The sequence below is a fragment of the Oryctolagus cuniculus genome, chromosome 10, assembly GCF_051225735.1.
Source record: "Oryctolagus cuniculus isolate XC-2025 breed Fujian yellow rabbit chromosome 10, ASM5122573v1, whole genome shotgun sequence".
In the NCBI taxonomy this organism is placed as follows: Eukaryota; Metazoa; Chordata; class Mammalia; order Lagomorpha; family Leporidae; genus Oryctolagus; species Oryctolagus cuniculus.
Window position 1 is genome coordinate 84,549,031 of NC_142876.1, and position 19,600 is coordinate 84,568,630.

General features: G+C 42.2%; 1 protein-coding gene across 19 annotated transcripts in view; it reads right to left on the reverse strand.

Moving 5' to 3' along the window:
• Positions 1 to 19,600, reverse strand: part of SLC25A26 (solute carrier family 25 member 26) — a 156,680-nt gene that overhangs the window by 20,406 nt on the left and 116,674 nt on the right. For all 19 annotated transcript variants that reach the window (XR_016214230.1, XR_016214229.1, XR_016214231.1 and 16 more), the window contains one exon: positions 472 to 516. Coding sequence is in view for 15 of the 19 variants with exons in the window: in XM_008260905.4 (XP_008259127.3) it covers positions 472 to 516 (45 nt within the window). In the remaining 4 variants the exon portion in view is untranslated. The remainder of the gene's footprint in view (positions 1 to 471; positions 517 to 19,600) is intronic.

The following is a 19,600-nucleotide window of genomic DNA, read 5'->3' on the forward strand; positions in this document are numbered from 1 at the left end:
CCGGGGCCCAACTCGGGTTTTCATAACGAGTTCTCCAGGGAGAACCACCTTTTGAGGGAGGGTACACTCCCAATGATCAAAGGGCCTCCCAGTAGCCCACCTCCTAAACACCATAGTCAGTCTCCGTGCTCCTGTTACCATTCATGGAAGACTCTGGGGTGTGTCAGCCACATGACTTAGGAGTTAAATCTTGTACAGACCACAACAAAGTGCCAATACAGAAGAAAGCAAAGTTTCTTCTTCATATCTGTGGATTTCAATTAATAACATGCTTTGCTTATTTCCTGGTGCTACAGACACTGAACAAGTTAAAAAGACAAACTGACATATAAGTCGCACACACGAATATTTTCAACTATTAGTAACTTTGCATTTTTACACTTCTAGTCAACATTAGATTCCACTTTTCCACACTAAAACTGCTGGGTTTTGCGGTCAAGTTAAGTTGTATATGAAGATTGAAAAACTTACTTTTAAGGACTCCCACAAGGGAAACTGGACCAGAGAGAAAGGAATCTGAAGAGAGAAAAAAAAATTAAATACATTAGACAACAAAGATCAGAGTTTGCCTGATCTTTTACAGGAAACTAAAACAGCTGTTTAGAAACGCTGCATTTCATGTTAACTTTATGTGAGAAACAAAGCTACCACTAAATGAGCTTACAGGTACAGTAGACACGAGGTATAGAAAGGAACGGCCAACTTCAGCTTTTAGAACTTTCTGAGCCCAAGGGTCATAAAATGATGTTATGAAGCCCTTTTAAAATGAAATGAGAAGCCGGCGCCGTGGCTCAATAGGCTAATCCTCCACCTTGCGGCGCCGGCACACCGGGTTCTAGTCCCGGTTGGGGCGCCGGATTCTGTCCCGGTTGCCCCTCTTCCAGGCCAGCTCTCTGCTATGGCCAGGGAGTGCAGTGGAGGATGGCCCAGGTGCTTGGGCCCTGCACCCCATGGGAGACCAGGAAAAGCACCTGGATCCTGGCTCCTGCCATCGGATCAGCGCGGTGCGCCGGCTGCAGCGGCGGCCATTGGAGGGTGAACCAACGGCAAAGGAAGACCTTTCCCTCTCTGTCTCTCTCTCTCACTGTCCACTCTGCCTGTCAAAAATAAAAAAATAAAAAAAAATAAAAAAAAATAAAAAAAAAATGAAATGAGAGGCCGGTGCCGTAGCTCACTAGTGGAGGATGGCCCAAGTGCTTGGGCCCTGCACCCCATGGGAGACCAGGAGAAGCACCTGGCTCCTGCCTTTGGATCAGCGTGGTGAGCCGGCCGCAGCGCACCAGCCGTGACGGCCATTGGAGGGTGAACCAACGGCAAAAAGAAGACCTTTCTCTCTGTCTCTCTCACTGTCCACTCTGCCTGTCAAAAAAAAAAAAAAAAAAAAGAAATGAGAAGAACAGTATAGACAGCATCCGGCTGTTGAACTAATATTTCTCATCCTAAAGAAAAAGGACTTTGTAAAGATTGGGTGTTTATTGCTTAAGGGCCAGGGTTGCCTACTCCTCAGCAGGCAAAGTGTCAGGAGAGGGGAGGAGGATAGGGAGGTGGGGAGAAAGAGCTGAGAGAGGGAAAGGAGGAGAGAGAGGAGAGGAGAAGAAGGAGAAGAAAGCAGGGGCCAAGAGAGGACAGGAAGGGGAAAAAACAAAGTGAAGAGAGGAGGGGGAGAGAGAAGAGGGAGACAGGTGGGCGAAGAGGTCCAGGAGGGATAGAGAGAAGTCACGGCGAAAGTAAGGGTGGGTGGAGGCCCAGAGAAGGGAGCACCCACAAGCCTAAGATGAGACCAAAAGACTCCAGAAGCAGAGCAGCCTGTCTGGGATCTGAAAGCTCCCCCTGCAGGAAGCAACAGCAGGTACAGGCAGCGTGTAGAGCTCTGTGCAGACCCATGCCGGAGCGGCTAACGCCTGAACTCATTCCCGAGTGCAGTTACAGTGAAGGTGCATGGGAGCTAATGAATAGGAGTGCTTGGAATAATCGCCACATATGCAAGCAGCCTCAGTGTGTCCAGAGAGTTCTCAAACAGCTAGGGCCAAGTCTGACAAGCCCTGTACGTGGGCCAGGCATTCTGCTCACTAATCAGCACCTCCTAGATTCTTACTTCAGCTGAATCCTCTCAACCTCTCTGTATGGGCTATTTATTAGCACCCTTATTTCACAGGCGAGGAGACCGAGGTTCAGAGAAGCCCTCATCCCCACTCTACATGAAGCACATCTAAACACATTTAACGGCACATAAACTCGTCTACAGTACACGCTACTTGCTGCTGACTAAATCGTCTGAAATTCTAAAAGAGAAACCCAACCTGTATTTACAAAGTAAAAACCCATCAACTCTAGTGGACCTAATGCCCTAGCTTATCGAACATACGGTCAGAGCCCAGTGTGGCGTGTGTGCCTGCACGTGTGCATGTGGGTGTGTGTTCACACGATGTCAGAGGAATTAAAGGGTGTTAACCTTCACATGAATTAAGGGCATTAAGTTATTTCTGAAATATTTATATGGTAATCAGAAACTGAGAGTCTGCCAAAGCAAATGACATCCCTGAGTTTGACAGCAGTCAGAGAAGGAAAATCCATCTTCCTCTCAGGAGGGGAATGGTAGTGAGGGAAAAACCCCTGTCAATTGCTGTGATTAATCTGACAAATGGGACTCTCAGAGAAGTGTGTCACTGTCATACACAGACACCACACCCTGAATTTCACCACGAGAGCAGTCACATGTAGTTGAGTGTTTTTCTCACCAAAACACAAAAGCATCTGACAGCCCATTCTGAAACTACAGTGGTGTCTCTCCAATTAAATTAGTTACCAAAACCACAAAAATTGACTCGGTAACAGGTTTCTGAAAGTTTTCTTAATTTTTAAAAAACTTATATGTAAAAAAAAAAAAAAGCATGCAAGAAGACTAACAAGTAGAAGGGTTATGTATTATTTTTATTATTTTATTTGTTCTCTCCCTTCTCAAATGTGACTATGTCACATTTACAAGATGTAAAAAGCTTTAAAATTTAGTACTACAATTTTTGTTGGTGCTATTCCTTTCTTATTGCAATACCTATAAAACTGTACTGGATGTTATCTGCACTTATTTGGTGCTTAGAATTATTAGATTTTGAATTCTATAGATGAACATTCTTCTCATTTTCCTCTATTAAAAGTTATTCATTAGATTGTTCCTTCAGTTTAAAGAAGTAATTTGAAAATCACACATTTGGAGTGGCCAAACTATCCCACTGGGTATTTATTTGAAAAAGTGAACCGACAATAAAGCTCAAGTTTATTACCTACAACAAGATTAGCTGACAGTCCGAGGTAATTAAATGTGGAGTAAATGCTTAAATAATTAGATAAATGTCTGTCTTGTGGTAGTGAAATACCCCTCCTAAGATAAACTCCTGATGTGTGAAAAACTGCTAATTATTCTCCCAGTCACCCGCATCATCCTGCACAGGACGGGGAGCCAAGAAGGGCAATGTGCTCCCCACGTGTGCAAGGCATCCTACCGGCAAAGGCAGCTCCACAGCTAACACACAGTCTTCCTCCAGCCTCCATGCAACCTGGGCCTGCCAGGGAGCCAGCCCCCTCCCACGTCTGGTCTGGAGCTACACAACAGTGAGGTTTCCTCAAAACGTGCAACTTTACACCCCAAGCAGATGTAAGCTGTTATTCTAAAATGTTTTATAGTTGAAGAAAATGAATAGCTACACTCAGAGGACTTATATTCCAAAACACAACATACCCACTTTATTGCACCAAAAGTTAGAAAATGGCTCACTGTTGTGACCTGTTTAAGGCCTCCATTTAAGCTGTTTTGTTTGAATAAGGTTGTTAAGACCCCGGGCACTAATAAGTGAGCAGCAGTAAACCCAGCTAAGAGGCAGAGGTGGGGGGAAACCTGCTAAAATTCAACACAGATTCCACTTAGTAATAAAAACTCTGATAATTCAATGTGGCCGAGACAGACAAAACGAACCTGGGTGTGGCAGACAGGGGAAGGAGGTAGGGAGGTGCTGGGCATCACTAGCGACATGAACAATGCACAGAACCGCATTATGACCCTGTTTTGCCCATCATGAAGTACTGCACAAGAATGATCCTCAAAGTCGGTCAATGCTTCTAAACCCGTGCACTTACAATACACGTCTGTAACTGCCCGGTCCTTTACCAAATACTGAGTGACATGTAAAAACGTAACTGAGGGGGAGATGAAGGTATGAATTCTCAGTTATCAGTCAGTTCTAAAACTCTGTTTTTAAATGGAATGATCGCATTGGGTACCAACACATTCTTTTAATTATTTTAAGTAAATAAAGAAGACTTGATTTCAAGCTGCAATGAACAACACTATGAGTTTTCTAGAAAGTCTAAGGAACAAGAAAAAGTATTTTAAAAGCTGTGAAAGCTATCACATCTGGCAGAAATAACCAAGAACTCTCCAGCAATAAAGTTTCAAACCTCTACTCATCAAAAGGCACTGTTAAGAAACCCCGATGGCATATTTCACATCCATTCTAAAATTCATATGGAATTTCAAGGAACCCTTGATACCCAAAACAATCTTGTAAAAAAAGAATAAACTGGAGGTCTCATATTTGCTGATTCCAAAAGCTAACAGAAAATTCCAATGAGCAAAAAAGTATTGGAGTGGCATCAACAGATATACCTATCAGAGAGCCCAGACGAACAACCTTATATAGAATGCCAAACAATTTTCAACAAGACTTCCAAGACCATCCCATGGAGAAATGGTGTTCAAATAACTGGGTATCAACATGCAAAACAATGAAGCTGGAGCTTTACTTCACATCCTATACAGAAATAAAGTCCGATCGAAGAAACGACCTAAAGACCTGACCTAAAATCGTAAAACTCTTAGAAGAAAATAAAGGGGAAAAATCTTAGTGGCTTTCAATTTGGCAATGACTGTGACACCAAAAATATACACAACAAAAGCAAAAATATACAGAGCTTCATCAAAATTATAAACTTATGTACATCAATGAACACAAGCAACAGATTATAAAAAAAACCTACAAATCACTTATCTGATAATGGGTTAATACTCAGAATGTATATAGAACTCAGCAACAATAAAACATCCTGAATTTTAAAAAGGCAAAGGATTTGAATAGACACATCTCCAGAGGAGCTATGAAAATAGCTGAGAAACAGGAAAAGATGCTCCACATCACTAATCATTGTAAAAATGCAAATCAAAACCACAATGAGACATCACCTTTCACCATTAGGATGATCACCATGCAAAAAAATCAGAAAATAACAAGTACTGGGAAGTATATAAAGAACCTATAACCCTCGTCCACTGTTGGTGGAAAAATAGCACAGTCAGTTGGAAAAAAGCATGGCTGTTTCTCAAAAAATTAAATACAAATTTACTATATTATCCAGTATTTCCACCTCTAAGATATACACAAAACAAAACTGGAACAAAATATTTGCAAAACATGTTATCTCACAAAAAAAGTTGAACTCACAATATACAGAGAACTTTTGAAACTCAATAATTTAAAAAACCAGTAACTCAGTTTTTAAAATGTGTAACATGCTTGAACAAGTACTTCATAAACGAAAATATAGAAATCACCAATATAAGTACTTGAAAAGATATTTCAACATCATTTGTCACCATGAAATGGTAAATAAAATCCAGTGAAAAAACAATTTGTTAGTTCCTAAAAATGTTAACTAAATGACTGAGCAATTCCACTCCTAGGTATACAGGCAAAATAACTGAAAACAGACTCCAACAGCTACTTACACATCAATTTCATTATAGCAAGTCACAAAACCCTAATAACTCAAGGCTATCAACAGAAAACATGCTATACAATCCGAAAGTCCAAAATCTGAAATGATCCAAAATCCACAACCTTTTGAACACTGACATGATGCCACAAGTAGAAAATTCCACACCTGACTCCACCAAACAGGGAGCAGTGAAAACACAGGTGCGCTAGAAATGCTGCATAAAATTACCTTCAGGCTGTGTGCATAAGGTATACGTGAAACATAAATGAATTCTGTGTTTAGACTTGGGTTTCATCCCCAAGATGTGTCATTCTTTATATGCAAATAGTCCCAATTCTGAAATCTAAAACATTTCTGGTCCCAAGCATTTCATATTAAGTATATTCAACCTATACATACATTTGATGGAATATGATTCAGCTATAGAAAGAATGAAGCTCTGATACATGCTATCATATGGATGAACCCTAAAAACATCACACCAGGTAAAATAAGACAAACTCAAAGGGACGAATATAAGTGAGCACTTACATGAAACACCTGGATTAGACCAATTCATAACAGCAGCAACTTGGTTAGAGGTTACAAGGACTGGAGGGGGAACAGAGTGAGGAGCTACTGCTTCACAAATACAGAGACTCTGTTTAGGTGATGAAAAGGTTTTGAAAATACGTAACAGTGATGGGTGCAAAATCTACAAATGGAATTTACAATACTAAATTATACTTGTTAAATTGTTAAAATTGGGCTGGCGCTCTGGCACAGTAGGTTAACGCCCTGGCCTGAAGCACCAGCATCCCATATGGGCGCCAGTTCAAGACCTGGCTGTTCCACTTCCAATCCAGCTCTCTGCTATGGTCTGGGAAAGCAGTAGAAGATGGCCCAAGTCCTTGGGCCCCTGCACCCATGTGGGATATCCGGAAGAAGCACCTGGCTTCGGATCAGCGCAGCTCTGGGCACTGTGGCCAATTGGGGAGTGAACCATCGGATAGAAGATCAATCTGTCTCTCTCTCTGCCTCTACTCTCTCTGTGTAACTCTTTCAACTAAATAAATACATCTTTAAAAAAATTGGTAAAATGGCAAATGCTGTATTTATCTTACAACAATTTAAAAGGTATTAAAAAAAAAAAAAGCTACACTTGAGGTGCTATTATCCACTAAAATGGCTGAAACAAAAAACACTGACAGGGCCAGCACTGTGTTGCAGTGGGTAAAGTCACCACCTACAGTGCCGGCATCCCATATGGGTGCAGTTTGAATCCTGGCTGTTCCACTTCCAATCCAGCTCTCTGCTATTCCCTAGGAAAGCAGTAGAAGAGGGCCCAACACTTAGGCCCCTGCACCCAAATGGGAGACCTGTAGGAAGCTCCTGGCTCCTGGCTTCAGATCAATGCAGCTTAAGCCTTTGTGGCCATCTAGGGAGTGATTCAGCAGATGGAAGACCTCTCTCTCTGCCTCTGCCTTTCAAATAAACAAATAAATTAAAAATATATATATAGATCTCAGCATTTCATCTCTCTGCTAAAACCTTCAAACGGTACCCCATTTGTGTTCTAACAAAGCTTTCAGCTGGCTAGGCCTTGCTGGCTTTAGGTTCTCCCTGCATTCAGATACCTGCTCATGCCTCTGACCCTGTGCCTTATTCTCCACCAGTCCTGCAACAGCCATACCAGTCATCTCTCCGTTCTCTGAACTCATCCACTGCATTCCAGCTACAGGGCCGTTGCCAGCGCCAGTCCCTCTGCTTAGAATAGCCTTGCCATTGGTTTATTTTTTTTTCCCCCAAAGGAACCTTTTATTTAACGAGTACAAATTTCCTAAGTATAGCTTTAGGAATATAGTGATTCTTCCCAGCCTATCTACTCCCCCAGCCCACCTCCTCCTCCTCCTTCCATTCCCTGTCCCATTCTCCATTAAGATTCATTTTCAATTAACTTTATACATAGAAAACCAACTTTATAATAAGTAAAGATTTCAACAATTCTCACACACACAAACACAAAACCTGTTTGAGAACAAGTGTTACAGTTAATTCTCATAACACAACTCATTGAGGACAGAGGTCCTGCATGGGAAATGCACAGTGACTCCTGTTGTTAATTTAACAATTAACTCTCTGATGTATGTCTGTGATCACCCGAGGCTCTTTACGCAAGCTGCCAAGGCTATGGAAGCCTTTTGAATCCACAATCTCTATCATTTTTTAGACAAGGCCATAAGCAGAGTGGAAGTTTTCTCTTCCCTTCAGAGGAAAGTACATCCTTCTTTAATGGCCACTTCTTTCCAATGTGGTCTCACTCACAGAGATCTCTGTCTCTCTCTCATTCTCTCTGCCTCTCTGTAATTCCGCCTTTCAACTAAATAAATATACCTTAAAAAAAAAGAAAACACTGAAAAACACCAGTGAGGAAAGCAGCAATCACCACTTGTACTTTGTTGGTGAGAACTAAAAACGGAACACTCACTTTCTTTTAAGATTTATTTATTTATTTACTTGAAAGTCAGAGTTACACAGAGAGGGAAGGAGAGGCACAGAGAGAGAGAGAGAGAGAGAGAGAGAGAGAGAGAGGTCGGTCTTCCACCTGCTGGTCTACTCCCCAATCAGCTGCAAAAGCCGGAGCTGTGCCGATCCGAAGCCAGGAGCCAGGAGCTTCTTCCGGGTCTCCCAAGTGGGTGCAGGGGCCCAAGGACCTGGGCCATCCTCCACTGCCTTCCCAGGCCACAGCAGAGAGCTGGATGGGAAGCGGAGCAGCCGGGATTCAAACTGGCGCCCACATGGGATGCCGGCACTGCAAGTGGCGGCTTTACCCAGTATGCCACAGAGCCGGTCCCAAACACTCATTTTCAAAATAGTGCATGTTGAGATTTTATTTGAACCAGAAATTTTACTTCCAGGAATTTATCTAAGCTATGACAATGCAGGTTCACAAAAAGATCTGCACATGAGCATAATGACAACTGTACCCATAACAGCTAATGTCCATTAAAAGGGGAAGGATATCCAAACAGTGCTATATTCATACCAAGGGGTGTTATTAATGGAAAGCATTACTGATGCAGACTCCAACACTGATGATCCCAGACAAATTATGTCAAGCACAAGAAATCAGACACAAAAAGCATTCATACCACATGACTCTATGTATACAGTAATTTTTTGAAAGGCAAAAATAACCTGAGTGGGCAGAAGAGGATAGGGAATGAGAGAACAGTGTAGGGATTTGGAAACATTCAATATCACAACAGGTTTTGGAGTACCTGGATTCGATTCCTAGTGTCTAACTTCAGCTTCTTGCCAATGAAGGTTCTGGGAGGCAGGTAATGGCTCAAGTAATTGGGTGCCTGCTACCAACATGGGAGACCAGCAGATGGGGGCACTCTCTCTCTCATATGAAATAATCAAAAAAATTTAAAGTGTGCATATATGATTTGTGTTTTCATTGCATATAATACATGCTATGGAAATATACTTGTGACCCAGGTGAGGAGTGGGTGGAGGTACACATGAAATAAAAGTGGCAGAATATTAGTGACTGCTGCAGCTTGGTGACAGATACTTCAGGGATCACTATACGATCTTGTTTATTTTATGCATGTTTGAAATTTTCCATAAAAAGTAAGCAGACGAGTAAAACATTATTAAGGTACACACAAGTGTAGCTAAAGCTAACTGCTATTAACAGCTTGGGATCTGCCTTTTCATTTATCTTCACACAAATTTGCTTTGAGGGTTTTGGTTTTTATTTTATTTGATATCAGAATATAAATAGCTCCAATTTTTAATTTTTGTCCTAAACAATGTCTTAGACATAATCCATGCTGATTTATATAGGTCTGTCATTCTTTTTGACCAAAGTACAATATTTCATGATACTTAACTACAGTGATGGCCTGTTTCCAATTTTTTCCCTCATGAAACATTATTCTGTTAATCATTTCTAATGCAGGGCATTTTAGATACATAATTTATGATTTCTGAACATACCTAAAAAATAACATGGTGAGCTAAGGCCTAACAGTAACGCCTCCTTAGCACAAGTAGCCCTAGAAAATGCCCAATGTTGACATTCACGTTTATGAAGACACAAATCAATCTTTTAGGTATCAACTTTAACTTAACAAATCAGTCACAATGAAAAAAATCACAAAATCACACTGGTTTTTATACTTCAAGCAAACACAGCATTCAATATTAACTGACCCCTAGCTAATGTTCCACACTTGCTGTAAGACTTAATCCTACATGCAGGATTCTGTACGCAGTATAATCATGGTGTCAAGAATGACCAACATGTTTGTCATTTAGCAGAATGTAAACATGATGTTATAAGCTATACCTACCTAAAAACAAAGCAAAACAAAAAAACTTTTTAAAAGAAAGCTCCTTTTGTTAGGTGGGATTCTGAAGAAAAAAAACTAAAAACACTGGGAAAAGGTTTTTTAAAAATATACTAATAAACACTTATGAGTATATACATACACCCACATACACACTGATTCCTTTGGTCATCCTTTTATTCTTCATAAACTTCCTGGAATGAAATGTGGATCACCTTACAATTTTTCAATAAGCACTAAGCAATTAGGATAGTCCTTGCTAATAAAACCTGAGAATGGCTTATGTATACGCAGCACATGAGGAAGCTCATTTTTGGCTCCTCACACAGTCCTTTCCAGCAGGTGCAGCAGGGTTGATTTACGTTCTTATCTAAGAGGACAGCCAGAGTAACGGAGGAGGGGACAGAGATTCCGAAATTTCCCAAGTACAACCCCTGTCACGATGTAAAAACTCTAGACAATCAGGACCCACACATTATCTCAGGGAATGTGTGCACAGCTTTAACCCCTTACAAAACACATTCAAGTTGTCTTGAGATTTGCTTCCTGCAGTTGAGAATGTTATTAGCATGTACAGTTCCACTGTCTTTCCTGTCTACAATTCCTTCCTTCCCTGCCAGAGAGAGATTTTAGTATGTCTTTATTCCGAAGCAACAAAGAGGGGAGAGAGAAATGAGGAACCAACCCATCAATAAATTCCACCGAAGTAAATGATCTTATATGCTAAGCTACCAAATGTCCTTGCTAACAAAGGCAAAGGTTCATTTGTCCAGGTTTCTCAATCAGTTTTCCTGGGTATAAAGATGTGAGACATACAAATCCTCATCTAATATTGACATCATTTGTATAGATACATCCAGTGTGCAATTACAAAAATTACAATTTGTAAAGAGTCAAGAAGGATAAAAATAGGCCTGTTGGGTGGTTAGGCTCTGGGGGTAGCTCCCAACCAGTCTGCCTGCCTTCCTTCTTCAACACCAATCTCAACATCCCCAAAACACTCTGGTGCTATTCAAGCACCTTGGAAAGCAGTCCCATGGATGTCAACTGATGGGAAGGCTAAGTAGGAGTAAAGCCCTGACCAGCTCACAGAGTGGTGTAGTCAGGAAAAGAGGAAGAGCCGGCGAAAAGAAGTAGCAAAGACAGCAGGTTTGACACGAGGAGGCAGGTGGAGGTGTGTGGTCTCCTCCTCACCACATCCAGCAACTTGCGTAACAGAACACATAATAAATATTTAGTACATGAATGCATGGAGGAAAGGGACAGGAAGATGAGAAGGGAGGCGGTGAGGCTAGTTGGCAGAGCTGAGACAGAAGCCAAGTCTTACGGCTCATAGTCCTAGGTACGCTCTTTCTCTTCATCAAATACTGATTTATAAACATCTGTTACAGCAGAATATTAAGAAAACTGAGTATCAATTATATAAAAAGGGGGTATAATACAAAAATAGAACTCATTCACTGTAGCTATCTGTTAAGCCAACAAACCACATAAATATGCAGATTTACAATCCCAGAAAATACCAGCTTAGGAAAAACACTCCTAACTGCTCCTGTAATCAACTCAATTTCTGACAACAGATTTAAAGTTCAAGCGTTGAGCTTTATAAAAAAAATCTGCTTTGTATACTGAGAGAGAAACCATGTTTCCAGAAGAGTAACACTGTAGAGGTTAGGGCACAGACAAGTGAGTAACAAACTGCCACAAGACACCACCATCAATGTTCTGTTGTCCCTTGAGCTGTGATGTGTGTTGGGACCTATTACATACAATCAGAACACTCTACCACAAGTCATCAGTGTGTGACCTAATTACAATATACTTCATTCCTATCAGCCAACTAAAAGATGACTCAGGAGAGCCAGGAGATAGACTTGAGGGTCGGATACACGTTTTAAAGGAGGTAGGAAAAATGACTATTAATTACTAGAAGGAGAAAGAAGAAACTAAGTCAGATCTTACCAGCTTTGTTACATTGACAAACCACCTTCAAATAGAAGGAAACACATCAAACTTGTGCTTCCCAGTTACAAAGCATGACAGCTACAGATCAGCGATGGCTGCACTCAAGGCTTCAGCTTTTGCTCCAGGATCCCAAGATTCATTCAGGAAAAACAGACACCCTCCTCCCCTTTTTTTGAGATTTTAAAATACTTACTAAAATCAAGGCCTCCAGCCAGAGCAGCATGAAAGAGGAAGGAACCCAAAAAAGCCTCATAGCATTCGGGTTTTTAAGTACAATCTTGGGGACCAAACTGTCAATCAACAAGGTGGAGATGAACTCAACAAAAGACCTGATTTACAATTCGTCATCCTGTCTGGCCTGCTGATGGTGGATAGGTAACCTGTTTTCACAATAACCTATGATCTTAGGAAGAGCTCCTTTGCTATTCTCATGGAAACTTTAGAGAAGGAAGGAGGGTGGCCTGTTTGTTCTTGCTAAAGATAACATTTTGGGGGAAGGAAGCAAATATTTTACACTCCAAATTCCACTGGGATCTCCTGACTACCTAATAACCCATCTGGCTCCTCACATTCCCACCTTCTGAAGATGGAAACCCTAACATCTGTTAGGGGGAACTGGACGATGATCACTCTGGCTGCTTCATACTGAAAAGGGGCGAGACAGACCTATTTGTAACACATCATTCTCAAGAGAAAAGGTAGATGCAAGAGGGTCAACACAAACTTGTGACACTCTTTCAAGGTCCCATTCAGGACTGGCACACTGCACTTCCACTCAGATTCCATCAGCCAAAACCAGTCAGGACACCAAACCCACTTTAAGACAAGGAGGCACTAGATATCATATAAAAGAGGCAAGGAATGGAGCCATTGCTGTGGCACAGTAGGTTAATCTTCCACCTGTGGGCACCAGCATCCCATATGGGTACTGGTTCTAGTCCTGGCTGCTCCTCTTCCAGTCCAGCTCTCTGCTATGGCCTGGAAAAGCATTAGAAGATGGCCCAAGAATTTGGGCCCCTGCACCCACGTGAGACACCTGAAGGAAGCTCCTGGCTCCTGATTTTTAATCAATGCAGCTCCGGCCATTGCGGCCACTTGGGGAGTGAACCAGCAGATAGAAGACCCTTCTTTCTTGCTGTCTGTAACTCTACTTCTCAAATAACTTAAAGGGGGGAGGGGAGGGGCAAGGAAGTCTAATCAATTCTGTCACAGGGAAAGAAGCCAAGAGCTGAGAATAACAATATAATCTACGCCCTCTCCCCATGCCTACTGCTTTTCTCTCTATTTTGTAAGTCTAAGTAATAAGAGAGAAAACCCAAAAAGACTCCAGGCAAATGATAATAAACTCACCTCTGTTTACTTCCACTGCCATTTCCAATCTCCCTGTTTCAACAGACCATTGGCCTGGAGCCTGCAGACGGCTAATGGAGGTGAAGGCTTGTGTCTTCTCAGAGGAGGGAAGCAAAGTGTGGGTTTCATTTTCTAGGATTTGAGTGAGGGCTGGAGACCAGCTCTTGGATCCCTGGCTGTTAATGATTCAAGGGAAAGCCTGGCCCAGGGTAATCTGTTGACCCTCGGGTAGGGAACAGAGGAGCAGCATAATTCTACCTTCTTGAATCACTAGAAGCCAAGTCCAGACCTGGGTCCTCATGAACTGACAAAGAAAACACGACAGCATGTGAGCAGGCTGAGCGTTCACAAAGCCAGGACAAAGGGAGTCAGCCCCAAATCAGACAGAGCTGCTTGAAGATGGAGGTCAATCTGGGTCACAATCGAAGTCAGAGATTCAACCACAGCAGCAAAAAGCTCTCTCATAACTAAAAATCACGATTTCATAAATAAACCATACAGTAGGTTCACTGAAATGAACAGTGGATCATGGCAAAGATTCAAATTTGTGGTATGGAAGATCAAACAGCTAAAAGCAGCACGACAGTAATAATGGCATGTGAGATGCACAAAGGTCCCAGCAGAAGAAGCCCCACAGACAGAGGAGAAACAAGTATAACCCAAGTAACAGCACGATTTCCTTGAGCCAAGGACAGACCTCAGTCTGCACACTAACGGGGCTCATTGCATTCTACACACAGACCTAGGCACCTACTAAACTGCTGAACTGTTTAAGAAAAAAAACTTACAAGCTTGCAGGTCAAGAAAACGTATTACTTACAGAGGCACCAGATTTCAAACCGCACCACTGGGAGTTATAGGAACGGTGCAGTCAGACTACTATGAGAGGAATGACAATCTCCAATCACTACACCCAACACCTCTCAGGGAAAAAAGATGTATACGGAAACTTAGAAAACCTACCACCCACAAACCATATACAGGAAATTATCTGAGAAGGAACTGATAAAAGCACAAATCAATTACAACAGAGATCTGTGGGCAAAATTATGAGAGAACAGTAGTAAGAAATAAATCTTGTCTATGCACGTACTTCCTTTCCCAACTTTAAAATCAATTAAGAATAATGACGGCCAGCACATTGGCTCACTTGGCTAATCCTCCACCTTCAGTGCCGGCACCTCAGGTTCTAGTCTTGGTTGGGGTGCTGGTTCTGTCCCGGTTGCTCCTCTTCCAGTCCAGCTCTCTGCTGTGGCCCAGGAAGGCAGTGGAGGATGGCCCAAGTGCTTGGGCCCTGCACCTGCATGGGAGACCAGGAGGAAGCACCTGGCTCCTTGCTCCAGATTGGTGCAGCACACCGGCCGCAGCAGCCATTTCGGGGGTGAACCAATGGAAGGAAGACCTTTGTCTCTGTCTCTCTCTCTCACTGTCTAACTCTGCCTGTCAAAAAAAAAAAAAAAAAAAGTAATAATAATAATGGCAAACCCTCAGTGCTATCTATACACCTGGCATGTTTGACATACTTTATGTACTTTACAAATTATAATATGACAAATTCAAATAAAACTTTAAAAAATTAACCTGCATATATACTGCACTGTAACAAAAGCTGGCCAACAGAAGATAATATAGTACATCACCTGGTCATAGGGTAATCTGCTTTTAAAACTATGTTCTAAGGAAATGTTGCTACTCTCTTAAAACATATTAAATGGTGCCACTGAGACAGTAAGTGGTAAGTTAAGGATACAAGCTTAAATGTAAATGATTATAAAAGAATACCTTATAATGAGAAACAGGGCTTTACTGCTAACTAAATCACTTTCAAAACACAATTTTTGTTGATTAAAGCATATATAGTACTCCTGGGGGCCAGCACTGTGGTACAGTGCTGGCATCTCATCTGGGCACCAGTTCAAGTCTTGGCTGGTCCAAATCTGATCCAGCTCCCTGCAAATGTGCCTTGGAAAGCAGCAGAGGATGGCCTGATCCCTTTGAGCCTTGCATCCATGTGGGAGACCTTCAGAATGGCCCAGCTTAGGCCATTACAGCCATTTGGGGAGTGAATCAGTGGATGGAAGATCTCTCTCTGTGTCTCTCCTTCTCTCTCTACGTAACTCGGCCTTTCAAATAAATAAATCTTTTTTAAAATAATGTATAATGCCTCTATAATGATGCTTTTTCTATTTCTTGAATACTGAGGGCGTTTATAAGGCAAAGTCACGTAACAGGGGTTTGAGCAGCCACGGATGAATGAAGTACTGTTAAACAGGAACCAAAAGGGTCAGAGGGCAAATCTTTTCACTCCCCAGCAGTAAAGGAAACAGGGTAACAACTGCCATCTGAAAACATGTGACCTGGGTGGGCAATCTATAAACCACAGCCTGGGGGCCAGCATGGTGGTGTAGCGGGTAAGGCTGCCGCCTGCAGTGCCGGTATCCCATGTGGATGCCTGTTCAAGTCCCGGCTGCTCCACTTCCGATCTAGCTCTCTGCTATGGCCTGGGAAAGCAGTGGAAAATGGCCCTGATCCTTGGGCTCCGGCACCCGCATGGGAGACCTGGAAGAAGTTCCTGGCTCCTGACTTCGTACCAGCACAGCTCTGACTATCACGGCCAACTGAGGAGTAAACCAGCAGATGTAAGACCCCCCCCACCCCCCGCTGCCTCTCCTCCTCTCTCTGTAAAACTCTGACTTTCAAGTAAATAAAAAAATCTTTAAAAAAATAAATACATAAACCACAGCCAGTCTCCCACCTATGTGAGTGATACATCAGCACCAAGTGCCCTAAGTTTAAGACTGTGAATGAGCCACATAGAAGCAGCTTTCTATATTACATAAAATTACAGAGAGAAAATGGTTAAATCAAAAGAGAAAGTAAGACTTCTGTTATGAAATAACCTGTTCTTTGAATTTGCATTTTAATAGGACTTTTCATGCAATTACAGCAAGACTGCAACATCATCACAATTCTACGAAAAATCGACATACTTAAAACAACACACATTCCATTTCAGCTTTCAAATCAGGCCCACTTCCACCAATCCTATGACTCCAACTGCCATTTATCTATGATTCCTTCTCTCAGGATCCAGAAAAGCAATCCAAAGTGATGTGAAAACCAGAAACCAGAAACAAATGGCAGAGAAAACAGCAACATACTGGAAAGCTGTAAAAAATTCAGACACTTCAAGTATTTAAAAACCAATTTGCTGAAAAAAATTTAATGGCCTTTTAAGAAAATGCAACTTCAAAGTGAAAAAGAACAGCATTTGTTTGTCATTTACCGACTTCCTACAAGAGCCAAAGCCTTATGGGAAGCCAAGACACTGTTGTAAAAAATGACCTCAATGAAAGATCCCAGTGGAAAGAAGGGGCCACCAAAGAAGGAGGTACCTTTCTCTGAAGGAAGAGGAAAACTTCCACTTTGATTACGGCCTTGTTTAAGAAATGATGGAGTTTGTGAACTCAAGAAGCTTCCATAGCCTTGGCAGTTCATGACAAGAGCCTCGGGTGATCACTGATGTCATCAATAAGAGTGTCAATTGTTAAATCAACAACAGGAGTCACTGTGAACTTGCTCCCCATGTAGGACCTCTGTCCTTAATGTGTTGTACTGTCGGAATTAACGGTAAAACTAGTCTTCAAACAGTACTTTATACTTTGTATGTCTCTGTGGATGCAAACTGTTGAAATCTTTACTTACTATAAAGTTGACCTTCTGTAAATAAAGATAATTAAAAATAAATCTTAATGAAGAATGGGATGGAAGAGGGAGTAAGAGGTGGGATGGTTGTGGAGGGCGAGTATGGGAGAAAAGAAGAGCTATAATCCAAAAGTTGTACTTACGAAATGTATATTTATTGAATAAAAGCCTTCTATTAAAAAAAAAAAAAGAGCCAAAGCCTTACGGTGGATGTGAAGGTGAATTGGTAGGTTCACAACACTTCAAGTCTACGAGCACTGATGCAGAAAAGGCAGTGAAGATAGTTACCGCGACAAGTACGTCCTCAAGGTAAAAACACTGAGCAACAGTACCTCAGGCACCTTCACTGCTATGTGCAATACAGGATCAGTGGGTGTTCAGGAAGGACACCTAGGCAGGGCAGACCCCTACCACAGGACACCATCAGACGTTCTGAGGATCACTCAGACAGAGCAGGAGCCAGAAAGGGACACAAGCAGAGGGGTGCTTTAGGAAAAGTTACTCCTAGGGGTACCGCCACAGTCTGCAGGTGCACGAGAGAAGGGGACAGAAGCAGCTGCTACAGGCATTTCAGAGGAACAGGTAGTGGGATTTTGGCAATAAATGTACAGGCTGAAAGAGAAGTCAAAAATGAGCACAGCAGCATACTCGATCCACCACCGGAAGGACCATGGGTTTGACAATTGCACATCCTATTAAACAGGACCTGTGACCTGGACAGCCTTGTCTCCTAACCCACAAAGTAAAATTATTACACACCAAGACCTTGCAACATTAACATTTTGCCATTCTAAGGATACAAGGCCTGACATTCTGTTGGCTGTGCACATTCTAGTACAAGGTACTAGATGTGCTACTGAAATAATGGATATTCCACATATCTGTGGAATCACAGAAACTTCAGAAAACAATTTTATGTGGCATGCTGGTGATTATTTTTAGTTTAACTGCTTTCTGTGTGTAGTATGATTATTGGAAAGAGCAAAGGCTATGATGCCAAGCACACCCTTATCAGAAACCAGATCTGCCAAATGGCCCTGGACAAGTTACTACCTGTGCTGGAAATCTCAGTATTTAATCTATAAACAAGAGGTACTAAATGGGAAAATTCAAAACAATGAAGAGCTAGGCACCATATTTGGCTGGTACTGTCTCTATAGATGGTTCTACAGACTACACTGAGGTTTTTATTTTCCAATTTTCCTTCACTGCTGCTATGATGTTTTATTAAAAATTATAAAATGGAGGTCTGCCATTGTGGCTGAGTAGGTTAAGCTACCACACACAACACCATAATCCATGAGCACTGGTTCAAATCTTATGTGCTCCAATTCCAATCCAACTCTCTGATAATGTGCCTGGGAAAGCAGCAGAACATGGTCCAAGTTCTTGGGCCCCTACCACTCATGTGGCAGACTAGGAGCTCCTGGCTTTGGCTTGGCCCGGTCCTGGCTGTTGCAGCCACTGGGGGAGAGAACCAGTAGATGGAAGACCTCTATTCCTCTCTGTCTTTCCTCCTCTCTGTCACTTTTCTTTTCTTTTCTAAGAATTATTTTTATTGACTTAAAAGACAGAGTTACAGAGAGGCAGAGCCAGAGAGAGTGAGAGGTCCTCCATTCCACTGATTCACTCCCCAAACGACTGCAACAGCCAGAGCTGAGCCAATCTGAAGCCAGGAGCCAGGAGCCAGGAGCCTCCTCTGGATCTCCCACGCAGGTGCAGGGGCCCAAAGACTTGGGCCATCCTCCACTGCTTCCCAGGCCATAGCAGAGAGCCAGATCAGAAGAGGAGCAGTCGGGACTAGAACCAGTTACCATATGGGATGCCAGTGCTGCAGGCAGGGGCTTTAACTCAGTATGCCACAACGCCGGCCCCTATAACACTATCTTTCAAATAAATATTTTTTTAAAGTGGGGGGAGGGGGTATTTCACTTGCATAATCTGTAGCATTTACAGATTTCTGTTATATTGGACATTTCACTAAACATTATAAGATTCACAAAGGGGCTGGCACTGTGGTACAGTGGGTTAAACTACTACATCTGATGCCAGCATCCCACATGGGTACCAGTTTGAGTTCCAATTGCTCCACTTGCCATCCAGCTCCCTGCTAATGTGCCTAGAGAAGCAGCAGAAAATGGCTCAAGTCATTGGGTCCTTAGACCCATGTAAGAGACCCAGATGAAGCTCCTGACTCCTGGCTTTGACCAGCTGTTGCAGCCATTTGGAGAGCAAATCAAAAGATGAAAGATATCTACCTCCCTCTCTTGCTATAACTCTGCCATACAAATAAATAATATAAATCCAAAAAAAAAAAAAATCACAAAGATGCTGGCTAACCCGAACACATTATTTATTTATTTATTTATTTTATTATTGTTGACAGGCAGAGTGGACAGTGAGAGAGAGAGAGACAGAGAGAAAGGTCTTCCTTTTGCCCTTGGTTCACCCTCCAATGGCCGCCGCGGCCGGTG